Source organism: Hyla sarda, chromosome 4 (genome assembly GCF_029499605.1).
Source record: "Hyla sarda isolate aHylSar1 chromosome 4, aHylSar1.hap1, whole genome shotgun sequence".
Lineage (NCBI taxonomy): Eukaryota > Metazoa > Chordata > Amphibia > Anura > Hylidae > Hyla > Hyla sarda.
Window position 1 is genome coordinate 144507936 of NC_079192.1, and position 19650 is coordinate 144527585.

Here is a 19650-nt window from a genome sequence, read left to right on the forward strand (position 1 = left end):
ATATCTCAAGCCGTTTGGAAGTTATGCAGTAACATATATTTCCCATTGACTTGTATGGGACTTTAAACATAAACACCGCCCCTGGCAAATGGGGGTGAGTAAGGGTTAAATCACCTATCCTATGTTTGTTGTTGACATATAAGTAACATGTGTGCCAAGTTTCATGTTAATATCTTTATATGATGCTGGAACATACACACATACATACATACACACACACACACACGTTGAGTTTTATATATATATACTAGCTGAGTACCCGGCGTTGCCCGGTTTTTCCTTCCTAATCCTTGTTGGGGAGGAAAATAAACAAAGGAGGAAGCTTTTGACTTCATATCCCGTCCTCATATATTGTTGTCATATCCCAACCCCATATCCTGTCCTCATATCCTGACCTCCTATCCTGTCATCATATCCCATCCTCACATCTCGTCCTCATATCCCGACCTCCTATCCCGAACTCTTATCCCAACCTCCTATCCCGTCCTCCTATCCCAACCTCCTATCCCGACCTCCTATCCCGACCTCCTATCTCGACCTCCTATCCCTTCCTCCTATCCCGTCCTCCTATCCCGACCTCCTATCCCGTCCTCCTATCTCAACCCCCTTATCCCGTCCTCCTATCTCAACCCCCTTATCCCGTCCTCCTATCTCCACCTCTTATCCCGACCTCCTATCCCGTACTCCTATCTCGACCTCTTATCCCGTCCTCCTATCCCATCCTCCTATCCCGTCCTCCTATCCCGACCTCCTATCTCCACCTCATATCCGGTCCTCATATCCCGACGTCCTAACTCGACCTCCTATCCCGACCATCCCGTCCTCCTATCTTGACCTCCTACCTTGTCCTCCTATCTTGACCTCCTATCGCGACCTCCCATCTTGACCTCCTATCCTGACCTCCCATCCAGCCGTACGGAAGTTATGTGGGAACATACATTTCCCATTGATTTGCATGGGACTTTAAACAAAACCCCAACCCTCACAAATGGGGGTAGTTAAGGGTTAAATTAACTATCCTATATTTTAAGTGGACATATAAGTAACATGTGACCCAGTATTATCGAAATATCTCCAGCCGTTTGGAAGTTATGCAGTAACATATATTTCCCATAGACTTGTATAGGACTTTAAACATAAACCCCGCCCCTGGCAAATGGGGGTGAGTAAGGGTTAAATCACCTAGCCTATGTTTGTTGTTGACATATAAGTAACATGTGTGCCAAGTTTCATGTTAATATCTTTAGCCGTTTGGAAGTTTTTGTGGAACATACACACATACATACACACATACACACACGTTGAGTTTTATATATATATATATAGATAAGACATACGGTTCATAAAAAGTACATATAGAGCATTGGGCATAGAGAAAAAGTGTGGGTACTCGGGAGGGGGGGATAATACTCTTCGGGATTGCAGGTAGTGAGCCCTATATAGCATGCATATAACAAATAACAATCAGATAAAACAGAAGGGTAAAAAAGTACATAGTAAGATAGTGGCTGGGATCATGGATGAACAATACACATATAAAAGATGAGAGCCACTCATACGATCCATTATATTGCACCGAATCATAAGCCCATGTAACCACAATTATACTGAATAAAGTGAACAGTGCACAAGTTATATGTCAAAGAGCATATAAGCAGATAGTGTTTGTAAGCACTAGTAATGCAGAGTAAGTCTCATAAACACAAAGTGGTGTTACACTGACCCCAGTTACCCACCACACCACCGACGTGTTTCGCCAACCAGGCTTTGTCCAGGACAAAGCCTGCTCCGTGAAACGTATCGGAAGTAAATTTTTTTTTTTTAAGTAAAAAATTTAAATAAAACAAAACCTATATAAATTGTGAATGGTTGTAATTGTATGGAGTTAAGGCTATAGATAGATTTTGTACCATAAAGTCCAAAGTGCATTGCGTATAAAAAGGAAGCCCCAAAAATTTGCAACAAATAATTTTTTTTGCTTTTGTGGTAAAATGAGTGATGCAATTACAAAGTACAATTGGTGGTGCAAAGAAACAAGCCATATGGGCCTGTAGGTGGAAAATTTTAAAATTGATGGCTATTAAAGGGTTACTCCTGCCGAGACGCTGCCTGCACCTGAGCCTAATGGAAACACAGGTCAGGTGAGTAATGTTGTTCAGCAGCTCGGGCTGTGTCGTGGCCACTTTAGAACAGTGACCAGAGGTGGCTACTGTCTGCCAGACCAGATAGATGGCAGTGGCATACAATTTTGATATGGCATTCTATACAAAAAATAATATTTTTTATTTACTGATACCTTCAGGCCTAGGGGGCCCCTACTTAGATCCCCCCCCCCCACTATGTCACTGCAAGGGGGACCCACAAATTTATTGTTTCCTCACTGCACTGAATGCAAACATCTCAACATGTTCTGTACCAGCACAGAATATGAAGCCATAGTAAGGCAACCCATTTATCTTTTACAGGGAATCAGCAGTCAGCAGTAAGTGGCCAGTAGGTGGACGCCTCATGTTTAGTGCCCAGAGCATTTTCTTGGCCTCTTCTATCAGATATGAGTGACAGCTCTAGTGGTCTCCTAAGAGGACTCTAGAGCTGTCACCTAGAGCTCAGAGAAGGAGCTTGGAAGACACTAGGCAATAGGGTCTGTATTCTGGGCACATGTGAAGGCAGTGCCAGGACACTTAAAGATGTATTTCTCAGTCACCCAGTCAACATAAACAGAACCCTACATATGTTTTCACTCCTATTCCAGTCCCCAATACGAGGCTGCCAGCGGTTTTTGAGAGAGCAAAACTGATGACAGATTACATTTCATTTTTTTGTTTTCTAAGATACAAATATAAATATTACTAAAACATACATCATCGTACGTACCCAGAATTAGATTGCTAATGAGTTTAGCTTCATCTTCCGGTGAGAATTCCAGCATTCCCAAGTAGTCCTTAAAAACACTGGGCACATTTGTTTGGTTTTCTGTAAAAAAATGTTTTTCTCATATTAATAACAATATTACAACCTTTGTAAGATACACCTATATCAGAGTAGGCCTTCTATAAAACATGTACCTGTATCCATGTTCTTTGTGAGAGCTTTGATCTGATCTTGGAGTTTTTTAATAATTCTATCCTTTTTATCCACCTGTTCTTCATAATCCTTGTAAAGAGAGAGATGCGGGTATGTAAATGGATGCTTCTAATACAATACACTAACTCTATTTACAACATCATAGTTGTAATGGAATATTTAGTTCAGAGAAGACAATAGGATGGTGTCTATATCGCCCAGAATCTGATACACTGTTGGCTGTTTTGGGTAATACCACATTTCCTCTGTATGGTTTTTATGTAGGAAATAAAGAATTCAGACAACTATACCTCAATATATATTTCATTTTTCTCTGTCAAATGATCTTTGTCGTCCTTGTCTTTCAGTTCTTCATTTTCTGTATGTTTCCTCCTGAGCCTGAAATAATAGAAATGATAGTCATGCTTTGCTATTCTTGTACAAATACAGTAAAAGATAGGTACTTATACTAAATACATTACAAAGGTGGAAACAGTTTGCCATTTTATTACTCAGACTAAAGGCTCATATAAAAGAAACATCTACATTTATTATAGATCTGTAGATGTCAGCCAGGTTGCTACAGTTGTAACGTCCGAGCCAAGCAGAACTACCATAAATCATTAGAAGATTATTAGAATGTACACATCAGGAATGTTGGGTTCAAACAACAATGGGATTCAGCATTTCTCCAATTCTTTTCAAATTAGGCTATGTTCACACTTTGCACAGTTTAAAGGGGTACTCCGGTGCTCCAGTGTTCTGAACATTTTGTCCAGAATGCTCGGAGCCGGAGGCCGTGATGTCACCACACCCCCTCCCATAGACATGAATAAAGGGGGCATGGCGTAATGTTACGAGGGGGCATGGTTGTGAGGTCAAGACCACTGCCGCAGGAACCCGACATTTGTTTAGAACGCTGGGTGCTGCGGGAGATCGCGGGGGCCCCAGCAGCGAGACCCCCCGCGATCAGACATCTTATCCCTTGTCATTTAGATAGGGGATAAGATGTCTAGCAGTGGAGTACTCCTTTAAAGGGGTACTCCACTGGGAAAAAAAATTTCTGGTGCCAGAAAGTTAAACAGATTTGTAAATTATGGTAATAGTAGAAGAACGATGCACTCACCGCAGTAGCAGGTACAAAACTTCTTATTTATTTAGGACCGGTGAAGAGACATAAAACCAGCGTGTGGAGGGCAGGGAGTGCAGGACGCTGCCAGCGTGACGGTAACAGCCGTTTCACCCGTGCGTGCGGGCTTCTTCAGACCACACCTGTCAGTGACACCAGGACACCCGCCCTGTGCCGCGTCACTGATCAAGTGTTACAAAGAGATCATGTGATTAAAACCATGATAAAAACATATTGCAAGTGGTGCAAGTGGTGCTATTAGTCAGACCTAATTATACTCTGGGGGGTGTAGATATTACAGTTAGGGACTTTATCTGCTGCCGCACCAGTTTTGTGGTATATGCAATGGTGTGTCAGTGCGGGCGGTTTTATGTGGGCAGTACCACTCGCCCAATGCACACACGGTTCCGTGAGCACTTATACTCATTGAAATCAATGAAGGGTTCTCCCCGTGTGATTCAACAACTACATGAATCGCACAGAGGTAATCCTGCATCCCTAAAGTTTTTCGGTCTGGAAAAAATCCCAGTAGTAGAGGGTATGAATAGAAAAAAACGCTTGCTTAAAGCCGAAGCGGTCTGGATACTCCGCACTATGGCCCAGGGGCCCCTGGGCCTTAATGATAAGATTGACTTTGGAGTTTTTTTGTAATTATTATATATTTTTGTAATTATTATACTGTTTTGCATTACCTGTGCTAATGTTTTTATCATGGTTTTAATCACATGATCTCTTTGTAACACCTGATCAGTGACGCGGCACAGGGCGGGTATTTACCTGTCCTGGCGTCACTGACAGGTGTGGCCTGAAGAAGCATGCGCGGGTGAAACGGCTGTTACCGTCACGCCGGTGGCGTCCTGCACTCCCTGCCCTCCACACGCTGGTTTTATGTCTCTTCACCGGTCCTAAATATATAAGAAGTTTTGTACCTGCTACTGCGGTGAGGGCATCCTTCTTCTACTATTACCATATTGCCTATGCGATTTGTGCACTAATTGATCGCACCACCGCCAGCATACCCGAGATCACTCCCAGTATCGCAGCTACTGCATTAAGCGGAATTGTATGGACTGACAGTGGGGGAGCTCTTAGCAAGTATTCCGCGGTTGTGCCGGACATTATCTGTTTCTCCTATATTTATTAGATTTGCAAATTACTTCTATTAAAAAATCTTAATCCTTCCAGTACTTATGAGCTGCTGTACGATCCACAGGAAGTGCTTTTCTTTTTGAATTTCCTTTCTGCCTGACCACAGTGCTCTCTGCTGACACCATTGTCCATTTTAGGAACTGTCCAGAGTAGGAGCAAATCCCCATAGAAAACCTATCCTGCTCTGGATAGTTCCTGAAATGGACAGAGGTGTCAGCATATAGCACTGTGGTCAGGCGGAAAGGAAATTCAAAAAGAAAAAAACTTCCTGCAGATCATGACAGCAGCTGATAAGTACTGGAAGGATTAAGATTTTTTAATAGAAGTAATTTACAAATCTGTTTAACTTTTTTCCAGTGGAGTACCCCTTTAAGGCTATGTTCATACAGTGTTAAATGAAAACAAAAAAAAAATAAGTAATAGGTATAAAAAGTCAGTAAAATAGATGTTTCTGAGGGCCTTCGGGGGTACGACAGCTAGAAATTCTTGAGGCAATGAGTACATGGGCGATCTGGTCAGTGATACCGTAATAAATCTTTCATAAGGCTTTGGATAACTCATTTAACGTCTACTGAAAAGCGGCCATCATAGAATACATTTCTCAATGTTTCTGGGTGGTATCTGTAGAAGGCAAAAATCACAGCTCAGCTTTCATTTTTCAAATTGCTCTGGTAAAATAAAAGATAAGCTGTGGTTGGTTTTTCCATGCATCAGCAAGCACATAGAGGCAATTTTTTATGCAAAAATAAATAAATAAAAAACTATTCAAAAATGGATCCTGGGAACTATAGACCTGTAAGTTTAACATCTGCTGTGGGTAAGATTTTTTAAGCTTTTCTGAGAGATGCTATTCTGGAATATCTCAAAAATAACCTTCTAACACAGCAACAACATGTTTTATGCAGGATCGGTCCTGTCAGGCTAATCTGATCGGCTTCTATGAGGAGGTAATTTATAGATTGGATCGGGCTAAAGCTGTGGATGTTATATCTCTGGACTTTTCTAAGGCATTTGATACTGTGCGGCACAGAAGGTTAGTACATAAAATGAGGATGCTTGGACTAGAGGAGGAAAGATGTAAATAGGTTAGCAACTGGCTCAATGACAGGAAGCAGAGGATCAATGGAGCTTACTCTGGTTGGGTGACAATTACTAGTGGGGTACCACAGGGGTCAGTACTGTGTCCACTTCTTTTCAATATGTTTTTTAATGACCTTGAAGATAATTACAGTTAATTACAGAGTAGGATCTCTATATTTGGATGACAATATATAATATTACAGAAGGATCTGGGGAAGCAGGAGGCTTGGGCACAGACATGGCAAATTAAGTTTAATGTGGATAAATAGGGGTAAAAGTAAACAGGTAAAATAGGTAAAATTTCTACCGAAAAGAACTTGGGGGTACTGTTGGACAGTAAACTCCACGTTAGTGATCAGTGCCAAGCAGCTGGGGCCATGGGATGTATCAAGAGAGGCATAGAGGCACCTGACAAGGACATAGTTTTGCCTCTGTATAAATACTAGTCAGACCACATATGGAGGATTGTGTCCAATTCTGGGGACTTGTATATAAGAAGGACAAGGCTGAACTGGAGAGGGTGCAGAGGAGGTTGACACAGATAATTGATGGTATGGGAGGATTACAGGACCAAGACAGGTTATCAAGCTTGGGGTTACTTAGTTTAGAGAAAAGACGTCTTATGGGCAACTTGATCACAATGTACACAGTACAGTACAGAGATCTTTCTAGTGATCTTTTCATACCTAGGCCGATAACCATGGCAAGGGGGCATCCTCTACATCTAGAGGAAAGAAGGTTTCACCATCAGCACAGACAGAGATTCTTTACTGTAAGAGCAATGAGATTAAGGAACTCTCTGCCAGATCAAGGGGTGTCTGGATGTTTTTCCATTACAGGTTATGAATGCTAGACTTATGTGGATTCTCAAACAGAGAACTACAGTTTGCAGAAAAGGCGATCCTCGTGGCGCTCACCCGGTGGTTATAAAGAAACCGATACAGACAGGAAAAATAATAAAATATACTCCTTTATTTTTAGCGCTGTGGACTACGCGTTTCAAGGGGTTTGAGACTTCTCCGACCGCCCTGAATTATACCAGTGACGGGAACGATCCCAGCTGCACCCTGAACACACACCCAGGAATTGGGTAACCAAGCTACAATAGGTGTTGTGCTCTAAGCATAACACCATAAGGTAAGCATCATTCCCTATGTTGCTAGTGGTAACCTCTGCTCCACCAGAGTAACGGCACATGATCTGCACTTTTGTCTGCTTCTGTTTTTCATATATTGCAAGTTTCAGACTTATGTGGATAATACATTGATCCAGGGATTTATTCTGATCACCATATTGGAGCCGGGAAGGAATTTTTCCTCTGTCATTGGGCAATTGGCATCAGCCTCCTGGGGGGTTTGTTTTCCTCTGGATCAACACAGAAGGGTCTTAAGTTGAACTCGATGGACTCTTGTCTTTTTTCAACCTTATAAACTATGTTGCTATGCTACTATGAAGGGAATGATAAATTCAGCCCAACGTGTGCACTGACTGTCACTTTTCCAAAAACCATAATAGGACACAATACTAGAAAAAGTAAAAAAAAAATAATCTGACACTTTTTCTACCTAATTTACTGCCGATTCTTTCATTGTTGTGATTTTACAGTGTGTGAACATGGCTTCTTGATAGGGTAAATGCAAGAATTATAGAAAAGAAAGACTCGGTACAGAAAAAGTGTTGATAAAATATCTATGACTAAGTCAGATTGAATGGCGTGTTATTGTCACAAAATGTTCTGCTATTGTTATGTAACCGCAATGTTTTACTTGGCTTTTACATAAGTCCATTGTCTGTCCACTCTCTGCACACAGCTACACCTCAATGTATTTCAGGCTGGTCCATCTGCTTGGTACTCTACTGGCAGCATCTGCTGCTGTCAATTAAACTATACATATATGCATATATTTTATTGACTTACTTCCCAGACATGTCTTCTTCTTCTTCCTGCTGGTGATTTTTGAGGTTGGATATTTTTTCACCTTTGTCTGTAATGTTCAGTGTGGTATACAACATATATATATATGTGTGATGAAAAATAATAGTGTCATTATAGATGTAAGCATCAAACTTTTTTTACACATTTAAATATTAATTTATCAACAAGCCCTTGAAATAGTCAGAGAGACAGATAGATAAATGACAGATATTTTATGTCATGATTACTGTAATGAATATCAAACCAATTAATAATGATATAGGCTGTTATGAAAATAATGCTACTTATACAAAACACATACAGTATTTATTCTTGGGGGGAGAAAAAACATATATTGGATCACACATTGTATTGGGATGAGTATTTTTACCCAAAAAAGCCACTGCTGTGTTTTGCTAAAATTACTAACCAAAGCTAGCTCCAAAATTAGGACTAAATACTGACCAAAAACTATGAAATTTTTCAACTAAGTATGTTAATGTTTTAGCATAAAAAAGTTGCATATTGTTGCGCAAGTCCCATTTTGCGCAAAAATGTGCATCTTTTTGCAACTTGGCGCACTGCACTTAAGTGGAGTGGCTTAACAGAAAGTGGGTGCACTCCTACTCCCACCAGATTTACTAAAATCTACTTCTGCAAACAGTAATAAGTTTGAGCTGAAATCTATCACAGTTCCTAGCTGGTGTACATCTCATTCAGAGGCACACCGGGCAGCGACAGATGTGCCAGATTTATTAAGAAGCATTTGCTTCTTACAGCGCGCAGAATTTTACTTAATGGGGAACTTCGGTGGAAAAAATTTTTTTTAAATCAACTGGTGCCAGAAAGTTAAACAGATTTGTAAATTACTTCTATTTAGAAATCTTAACCCTTCTAGTACTTATCAACTGCTTTATGCTACAGATCTACTACAGAGAAATTTGTGAAGTTCTTTCCAGTCTGATCACAGTGCTCTCTGCTGACACCTCATGTCAGGAACTGTCCAGAGCAGGAGAGGTTTTCTATGGGGATGCGCTTTTAATCTGGACAGTTCCTGACATGAACAGAGGGGTCAGCAGAGAACACTGTTGTCATACTGGAAAGAATTTCACAAATTTCTCTGTAGTATACAGCAGCTGATAAATACTGGAAGGATTAAGATTTTTAAATAGAAGTAATTGTAATTTACGAATCTTTTTAACTTTCTGGCACCAGTTGTTTTGAAAACATTTGTTTTCATTCAGAGTACCCCTTTAAGACCAGCATGTAAAAACACCTGTCTAAGTAAATCCCCCCCTATGTGTGAACCTAGGTTAATAGGGATTTTGCCATCATGAACACTTATCACCTATTAACCCCTTAAGGACCAAGCCCATTTTGACCTTAAGGACCAGGCCAGTTTTATTTTTGCATTTTCGTTTCTTCCTCTTCGTCTTCAAAAAATCGTAACTCTTTTATATTTTCATCCACAGACTAGTATGAGGACTTGTTTTTTGTGTAACCAGTTGTCCTGCATAATGACATCACTCATTTTACCATAAAATGTATGGCACAACCAAAAAAATACTATTTGTGAGGGAAATTAAAAAGAAAACCGCAATTTTGCTAATTTTGGAAGGTTTCGTTTTCACGCCGTACAATTTATGATAATAATGACGTGTGTTCTTTATTCTATGGGTCAATACGATTAAAATGATGCCCATAATTATGTACTTTTCTATTATTGTTGCGCTTAAAAAAAAATCACAAACTTTTTAACCAAATTAGTATGTTTAAAATCCTTCTATTTTGATGACCTTTAACTTTTTTATTTTTCCGTATAAGCGGCGGTATGAGGGCTCAGTTTTGGCGCCATGATCTGTACTTTCTATTGACCACATTTGTATATATAAAACTTTTATTAATTTTTTTTATTATTTTTTTTTTAATAAAATGTGACAAAAAAGCAGCAATTTTGCATTTTTATTTATGTTCACGCCATTCACCGTACGGGATCAATAACATTATATTTTAATAGGTTGGACATTTACGCACGCGGCGATACCAAATATGTGTATTCATTATTTTTTTTATCCTTTATGGGGGTAAAATGAGAAAAAAGGACATTTTACATTTTTATTGGGGATGGGATTTTTCTAATTTTTTTTTACTTTTTTTTTTTTCATTTTTACACTTTAATAGTCCCCATAGGGGACTATCTATAGCAATCCTTTGATTGCTAATAACTGTTCAGTGCTATGCATAGGGCATAGCACTGATCAGTGTTATCGGTCATCTTCTGCTCTGGTCTGCTCGATCTCAGACCAGATCAGAGGACCCCGGGAGACGGCCGAAGCCAGGTGAGGGGACCTCTGGCCACCATGCTGGATGATCAGATCTGTATTGATCACGGCATCTTAGGGGTTAATGGCATGATCGCAGATGTCTGCCATCACCGGCGAGTCCCTGGCTGCTGATAGCAGCCGGGACCTGCCACACATGATGCGAGCACCGGTCTGATGCTCGCGTTCATGACCGAGCGTAAATGTATGCCATGGTGCGTTAAGTACCACGGCACCATGACGTACATTTACGTCCATAGTCATTAAGGGGTTAACAAAATAGGGCATAAATGTACGCTCACAAGGGGTCTGACTGTTGGGAAATGTGAACTGGGCTTCTGTCACCCATATAAAAGCAGCAAGCAAAGTTTGTTCCTGCCAATGGATTTGTTCTGTGATTTCTTATATTATACATAATAGTAACTTACAAAATATAGCCCTAATGTTTGCTCATCTACTACACCTCATACATAACAGAAGTATTGGAAGGGCTCTAGAAATGTGATCTGAATCCACTTCCATTTGAGTGAACTCTATGCTTTTAATAGGATTCTGCTGCACTGTGCACACAGTGGAATTTCTGCGGCAGATATTTCTGCCATGGAAATCCCGATTCCGACATCCGCAGAAAGAATAGACCTGTCTATTCCTTCTGCAGATTCCGCTCGGAAATGCATTGCTGTCTATGAGACGGCGTATTTCTTAGCGTTCCTAGCAACCGCCGAATTATTCAAATCTGCGGCATGTCCGCCGTGTTTTCCAGGCGGATATTCTGCACATTTTGATAGTGTGGACCTGACCTATGTGGGGGTTATGAGACAACAGCATAGTATCAAAAGTACATTGCAAGAGAGGTGTCCAGTAGCGGACAACTTTCCAATGGAACAGGTTGGTGTAACAAATGCTCAAGCCAAAAGATAAAATGTAAAAGGAGTTTTATAAACCACCTGTAAAGTTTTTGTTGTGAATATTATGATGTGAGTGGCTTTAAGACTTTATGAATGTAATGGACTGTACTTTACTAAGCCGAGCACCATGACATAAAGCAGCAGGTAGTTCACATATTGGAACTGGAGAGACATAAACTAACTCTGGGAAACATACAGTCATGGCCGTAAATGTTGGCACCCCTGAAATTTTTCTAGAAAATGAAGTATTTCTCACAGAAAAAGATTGCAGTAACACATGTTTTGCTATACACATGTTTATTCCCTTTGTGCGTATTGGAACTAAACCCAAAAAGGGAAGAAAAAAAGCAAATTGGACATAATGTCACACCAAACTCCAAAAATGGGATGTACAAAATTATTGGCACCTTTTAAAAATTGTAGAAATATAAGATGCTTTCAAGTATGTGATGCTCCTTTAAACTCACCTGGGGCAAGTAACAGGTGTGGGCAATATAAAAATCACACCTGAAAGCAGATAAAAAGGAGAGAAGTTCACTTAGTCTTTGAATTGTGTGTCTGTGTGAGCCACACTAAGCATGGACAACAGAAAGAGGAGAAGAGAACTGTCTGAGGACTTGAGAACCAAAATTGTGGAAAAATATCAACAATCTGAAGGTTACAAATCCATCTCCAGAGATCTAGATTTGCCTTTGTCCACAGTGCGCAACATTATCAAAAAGTTTGCAACTCAGCTTTCTGACACTGTACAGCCCAGTGTCAGAAAGCTGGGTTTGCTTCCGAGATCTTGGGTCTTCCAGCAGGACAATGACTCCAAACATACGTCCAAAAGGACTCAGAAATGGATGGCAACAAAGCGTTGGAGAGTTCTGAAGTGGCCAGCAATGAGTCCAGCTCTAAATCCCATTGAACACCTGTGGAGAGATCTTAAAATAGCTTTTGGGAAAAGGCGCCCTTCCAATAAGAGAGACCTGGAGCAGTTTGCAAAGGAAGAGTGGTCCAACATTCCGGCTGAGAGGTATAAGAAGCTTATTGATGGTTATTGGAAGTGACTGATTTCAGTTATTTTTTCCAAATAGTGTGCAACCAAATATTAAGTTAAGGGTGCAAATAATTTTGTCCAGACCATTTTTGGAGTTTCGTGTGACATTATGTCCAATTTGCTTTTTTCCCTCCCTTTTCTGGTTTAGATCCAATAAACACAAAGGGAATAAACATGTGTATAGCAAAACATGTGTTACTGCAGTCCGTTTCTGTGAGAAATACTTCATTTTCTAGAAAAATTTCAGGGGTGCCAACATTTACGGCCATGACTGTAGCATTGCCAGTGCTTTAGGCAGTGTGTGTGTGATAATGTGATTTATATTGTATTATCTTTCCATTTCTTTGTTGTAACAAGTGAGTTTTATATATTATTTACTCTGGAACCTGTGTAACAAAATGAAGCACACTTGATATCATACTAGGAAAGGTAGTTTTACAGTACCTGGCATTTTCATATTTTTTTCATAAAGACAACCTTGAAGATCCATGTTTTCCTTCTCAAGACCAGAAATCTTAGAATTGAGAGATGCTATTATCTTAAAAGTAAATAGAAAGATCAATATACAGAATGTCAGAATTTATATTTACCATTATAAGCTACATCTTATATACAATAAAAAGAGTCATTTCTGATTAGACTTAACAAATAGCGACAAAGCTTTTTTTGTGCAATCCACTATAAGATTATATAGTTATGGGATTTTGTGTGAAGACCATGCTAAAACGGTTAGGCTGCCCCTATGTGAGAAAGTAATTGGAGGGTTTAGCTGACAGTTATCTATCCCTATGCAGAGGTCTCAGAGGACAGACGCTCCCCCCCCCCCCCTTCTATCATAAAGTGAATGCATATGCTAGGGAGATGGATAAAGGCTATCTCCATCTTTTAATGTAATGACATAACGCTATGATTGGTGAAGGTCCTGGTGAATTTATTTTCCCTCCTACAAAGGGACCAGCAGCACTCTGGGGCATACAGTTAAGGAAAAGGGGTTGTGTTGTATTCCTGGCAAATCAGATAGTCAGGAGTGCCACTGCATACGGAAAATCTGTAAACCTACTGCAAAACTGTTTCACCATAATTCCGTCAACAAATCTCTGCTCTTTATAGAGGACACTACATTTCCATATGTAGCAACTTTAGAGGGACCATGATATACAAGTGGTTTGACATTGACATTTGTATGCTTCTTTCTGTACCATTTACAACTTCCCAAAATAAATTCACTGCACACTTTAAAATGTAAAAATGCAGACATTTGTAACTCTATACACAGGCTTGTCTTATCTTGAACTAAAAGTCCCCCATAGTTACATCATCGGACCCACACACCACACACATAGAATATCCATCATCGAATGATTGACTTTAAACCTTATTCTCAGATGTCAGCCTCATAATCTCTTGTCTGAGGACGTCATTTGTTTCTCTCTCTTCCTTCACTGATCTTTGGATGTTTTTTATGTCATCGCTAAAATGATTCACTTTGAAATTTAGCACTTCAATTTCTTTTTCGTAAGCTTCCTTCTGGGTCTGAAAGTGGTTTTCTAGTATTCTATAAAAAAATAAAAATAAAAAACAGAACAATGTATACAGACAACATGATTGTGTATATGCAGTTAGCATTAGGGAAGGCTTGATATGTGATCCAATCTATATAGATTTGATAGGTTTGTTCATAAGCTATACAAACATTTCTAATAAATACATTTCGTAAACATACTATTTTCTTATTTTCTTTTTTTTTATCAGAAAATTTTTATTGAATATTTTTGCATAAAACAAAAAACATACAAAAACACAAAACCCCCAACCCCCACCCATCCCTCCCATACAAAAACTCCCACCCCCCTCCCCCTAGTCCTGTGTCCTTCCCCCAAGACAAATCCAGTGTAACATCACAGTGAAAACAGTGGGACAGCACCAAAGCACAGTCCGCACGCATGCAATAGGAGTATGGCAGAAAACATATTCGCATGGGAAAACCAGCACCACTCTCCAATATCATGTTATACATAAACTAGTACAATCGGAAAAGTAGTATACACACATGGGCAGTGCAGGCAGACAACCACAGCAGAAACATCCCACAGAGGAAATCAGCAGATAAACCACAGAACACAGCGTTACATGCAAAAAATGAGAAGGAACAAAAGGAAGAAAATCAAGAAACATACTATTTTCTAAGCAGTTTGAATACACTTAGTGTTAATACATATGCTTAGCAGCGGACTGCACTGAATGGGTGACTTTATTCTGGGTTCATGCTGACCTAGATGTTAGCTATTGGGAGGGAAGCTATTGGGTCTGCTGCAGTTTGCCTGTGTTGCTGCAAACATTTTCATATGGGGAACACAATCTGGTTTCCATCTGGTGTCTGTTTATTTGTGTGTAATTTTTCTTTATTGGCAGAAAACAAAATGCAATACCAATGTATGAACAGGTATATGAATACAACAGAGACACAATGAAAAAGCATAGACAGAACAAGGTCCATAACATGAAACCAAAATGCAGTCCATTATTATAATCAATTAAATGCATCAAAATACTGTAGACAACATAAACTGAACTGCACATATGTTATATCAGTGCTGAGTGTTTTATAAAATATAGAAGTATAGGCTCAAAAGAGCATACAGGAAAGTGTAAAAATATACAAAGTACCCTGGCTATTGATGAGCAAGGGCAAATAAGTATCAGTATGAACAGGAATGCAACTATGGGGGTGCAGAGATAGCAGTTGTGCTGGGGCCCTGGTGCTTAAGGGGGCCCCAAAGCACACCTGCCCCATAAGAGACAAGTATTATAAACATGGGCACCTGTTGCAGTTTTTGTATATGGGCCCAAAAGCTACAAGGTACACCTCTGTGTATGCACTGTGAGCCATATAAAAGCTCAAGTTAGCAAGTTAGGACTACAAGGAAAAGCAATGAACAAGATATAAAAAAATATAACAGAATGATTTAAAAGACATTTGTAAGAAAAAGTATGTAGGAAGAAATAATAAGAGAAGAAAAAGAGGCAGAAAAAGAAGAGGGGAAGGGGGAAAAGAGAGAAGAAACCCCAATTCTGATAAAATGAGGGAGGGGGTAGAGGGGTAATTGCCAAGAAGATAACTTGGAGGTAGATGAAAGGAGGGGAGCAGAAATCAATGGACATAGAAGGGGTACATCATGAACACCTCAACAAAGGAGTCTTAGAAATTCCTTTGAATCCATGAAGCAAGGAAACCAGATCATATTAAATTTATCATACCAACCATGTGCCTCGGCCATAATCTCCTCCATGCACCCTCTTTTAGTAAACAGATTCAGGGATGAAGCTCACCTGAACGAAGCGCCAATGCCGATGTGAACAAAGCCTATGTAAGGTAACAGTAGCAAAGAAGAACATAACATCCTACCTCGTTGCTTTTTTCAAGCCTTCATAAGCAAACCAAAGTTCTCCATCTTCATTTATATTTCCCAAATCTTCTTGAGCAAGTCTAAAAAGAGCCAGTATGACCAAAGAAAAACACATTATTATCTATACATCTAAAGAAAACTCAGCTGATTTCAACAGACATCTCAGGACAAGACATTTATTTCATCCATTAATAAACTTCCAAGGATAATCTACATTTTTTTCTATTGATGAAAGCAGACATTTTAGCTCTGGGGTAGTAAAGAACTATCTTTTTTGATACCTGTTTTTAACATCTTCAACTTCAAAACTGTCCAAAAGTTGTTTAGCCATTTCAGACATTTTCTCTGTAACAAAACACAACTCAATGAGTTAGATCATAGTGTAAAGAAATCCATGTAGGAAGACCACATGTCACCACTTCAATTTACAATGAAATCTTATTGACGTAATGAACAATGTGAAGTACAGTTGATCAGCCATATTCAAGTCAATATCAGCCAGCGACATGAGTTATTTTCTTTTGTGGTGTTTATAGCCACCATGTGAAATGGATTTTATTTTCAACTTGGGTAGTTTTTTTTTTTTTTTTTTTGTTACTTTAGTGCAGTGGTCTTCAACCTGCGGACCTCCAGATGTTGCAGAACTACAATTCCCAGCATGCCAGGACAGCCGTTGGCTGTCCGGGCATGCTGGGAGTTGTAGTTTTGCAACATCTGGAGGTCCGCAGGTTTGAGACCACTGCTTTAGTGCTTACCTTTCCTGAACCTGTGTGGCCATGTCCAATGCTGGCTCAACGGAGGGTGAAGGTCCCTCAGAGACAACTATGTCGCAGGATAGTATTGAGCAGCCCTGGAGGCGTCGCTGCTTTCCCCCAAAAAAATGTTTTATGTATTTTGACGCCATTACATTTTCTGATATTGCTAAGTGTGTTTTCCATGTGCAAATTTTCTTGGCGGGGATTTGCGTCAAAATAACGGGATTTGCGCCAAAATTGCGCCAAAGATCGATTGCCGCAAATGATGAATTACTGACTAAAGTTAAAATCACACACAGGACCATGTGATTTTGAGAAAGTTGTAAAAATGACAGTGGAGAAGATGCGCTAAACTTTGGCGCAAAAAGACACTGCGCCAAAGTATTGCGCCAAAGTTACATGAAAAAAAACACATAAATCTTTTGATAAATACCCCCTATATGCCTGACTATACATTTAATATATGAGAGTAGACACATCTTACCTCGCATTTCATGCTTCTGCAACTGCGCCTGGTTGTTAGACTCCTTTAACTGGGTTTCAAGAACTTCTATCTGAGTATGAAACTCTGGGATTTTCTGGACAAGAAACAGATTATATCATGATGTAATAATTACCTTGGTTTTGACAAATAAAACTATTGCAGTTACACATGTTCTATACTCCAAAAATGTAGATATGCAAATAGATAAGCAGGAGAGTTTTTTTTTCAGATCCTTTACAGATCTGCCATTCTGTCCTGTGAGATCCAGGAGACAATCACATGTATTCCAGCTTATCCAGACACAATGAAAATGAAGTTTTTGTGTCTCCCAGTGGGGAGATGAGCTTTAGCTTAAATATCGCCAATTCTACAGATGTTTTAAAACTCTTACCACTCATCGGAAATGTTATATCCAATACAACTGTAATGCATATACAGTCTTCCTGTAGTCAATGGGAAATTTTGACAGCAGACCATATAATGTGGTGGTGGAGGATTCACATGAACCCAACCCTAAAACTCAACTGATGACAACATGCATTAGTTGCCATGAGTTGTTTAGCAGCCGGCATTCATTATTTCTGAATGCCGGACGGGGGAAGGCAACAAGATGCGTTCTCCTGACCGGTGAGTCTATCCATCCGGCGTCCAACGGATAAATGTGAACTGCCCCATTCAAAGTTATGGTTTCAGTTCTAGCATTAATTTCCCTCCGTCACTTTTAGCGAGCAACAGAGGAAAAAGATGATGGATACCGTGCATATGTGGAAGACCTAAGTATATGTTTTAAACAGATTATAAATAAGCATCAACCTTAGCAGCAATTTTCCAATTGTTATCACCTGATGAACCTCTCCTAAAAACATTGCAAGGGAAAACACGTTGGGATTTGCTATATTCATTTTTTTTTCTATAATTTTTTGTTGTATTATTATGGTCTTGTTTTTGGGAAAGGCAATTCCAGGGTAAAGACAAGGGTTATTGTAGATAGGTAAGGTGAGTTTAGTATCTTGGGCTTGTTCATCCTGTATATAAAGTGTCATCCTTCAGTTTTGTGTGTATATTACAGTGAATTGTAGATGGGAATGACATCATTAACAGTAGTAGATTTGAAGAAAATAAGCTTATAAACTAATTGTTGTGCCATTAAATGGTTTGTAACGAGCATTGTTGTTCTGCTGTTATTAACTACATCTCTTAAGGGTGGCACCTATTTATAATCTGTTTGGCCTGTATTATTAGTTTTATAGAACTTAAGCTAGTTTTTGTAGTGATTGTTTCTGTGCCAGGTTATTATCTAGGTTGAGATGCTGTGATTACATATATATTTATATATAATATACTTTTCGACGACTACCCCCAATGCCATGGGGTGGTCTTCTCTAATAAGATGGCCAGTATGTACAATATATGGCGGAACTCACAAAAAATCAAGTCTGGACAAGGGGATGGTCATCTCAATGAAGAGGTCTTTTGGAAAGGTTTTACTTTACATACCGTATATAAAGTTTTATAAAATATATTTTTTACATGTCAACTCATGGCTGCCATACCAGGATGTCAATATTTTGTGACAAAACATGACACAACTTTAATAACTTTTATGGCACATCTTAGCCATGTTCCTTTCTCTCAATACTTCTTCAGCCATCATGATGGCCTTAATAAGTGTCTGATGGCCTAAATAAATGTAGGTGTCTGATGGCCTAAATAAATTTGCTGTAAGTCAAGCAACACATTCTGGTGGATTCTGTTTGATAATTCTCACCTAATATGAATGGGAAAGCATGTTCTCCATTGTGTCATTACCTGTAAGATCATATATCATGGCATTTCATTTGAATACCTGATAAAAGGGAAGAGGGAAGAATAGCTTTTGGAATGTACCTTGCATCCTGAGGGCATTTCCCTATGATTTAATGACAGGAACTGCGATGTGTACTTCCGCATAGAGAACAATTACTAAAACTCCGGTTTATGTCTTTACTATAGTTAAGATTATGAATGCACTTGCAGGTTGCATCAAGGTACTGAATATTCCTCCTTAGCAGTGAATATGGTAATTGAATCACATGGTTTGTGTTGGGCACAGGGCAGTCGCACATCGGACACATCTCCTCAAACGTCTCCACTTGCTACAAACCAGTACACAAATTCATCTCTTACATGTGCCCTTATGATGCATGGCCTTGTCACGACTTCTGTACCCTCAGATAAAACAGTATAATATAAATGAATGGTTAACTGTACTAGCTATGCACACTGCTGCATGCTGGGTCTGGCTAGCCCTGTTGTGTGCGCAATTCATGTAGAAATCAATGTATCCTGCTTATCCATAAAGTAAGCTATATGGGCAAAGCAAGAGGCACTCCGTCTGTCCAGTGATGGTCCCTGTAT

The 19650-nt window shown here is 39.5% G+C and overlaps 1 protein-coding gene across 1 annotated transcript in view; it reads right to left on the minus strand.

Moving 5' to 3' along the window:
• Positions 1 to 19650, minus strand: part of MYO5C (myosin VC) — a 150066-nt gene that overhangs the window by 19656 nt on the left and 110760 nt on the right. Inside the window, exons 26-34 of the mRNA XM_056572326.1 lie at positions 17254 to 17347; positions 16296 to 16359; positions 16014 to 16094; positions 13982 to 14162; positions 13052 to 13145; positions 8340 to 8406; positions 3375 to 3462; positions 3066 to 3153; positions 2875 to 2973 (exon numbers count right to left, since the gene is read on the minus strand). Of these exons, the coding sequence (XP_056428301.1) occupies positions 2875 to 2973; positions 3066 to 3153; positions 3375 to 3462; positions 8340 to 8406; positions 13052 to 13145; positions 13982 to 14162; positions 16014 to 16094; positions 16296 to 16359; positions 17254 to 17347 (856 nt within the window). The remainder of the gene's footprint in view (positions 1 to 2874; positions 2974 to 3065; positions 3154 to 3374; positions 3463 to 8339; positions 8407 to 13051; positions 13146 to 13981; positions 14163 to 16013; positions 16095 to 16295; positions 16360 to 17253; positions 17348 to 19650) is intronic.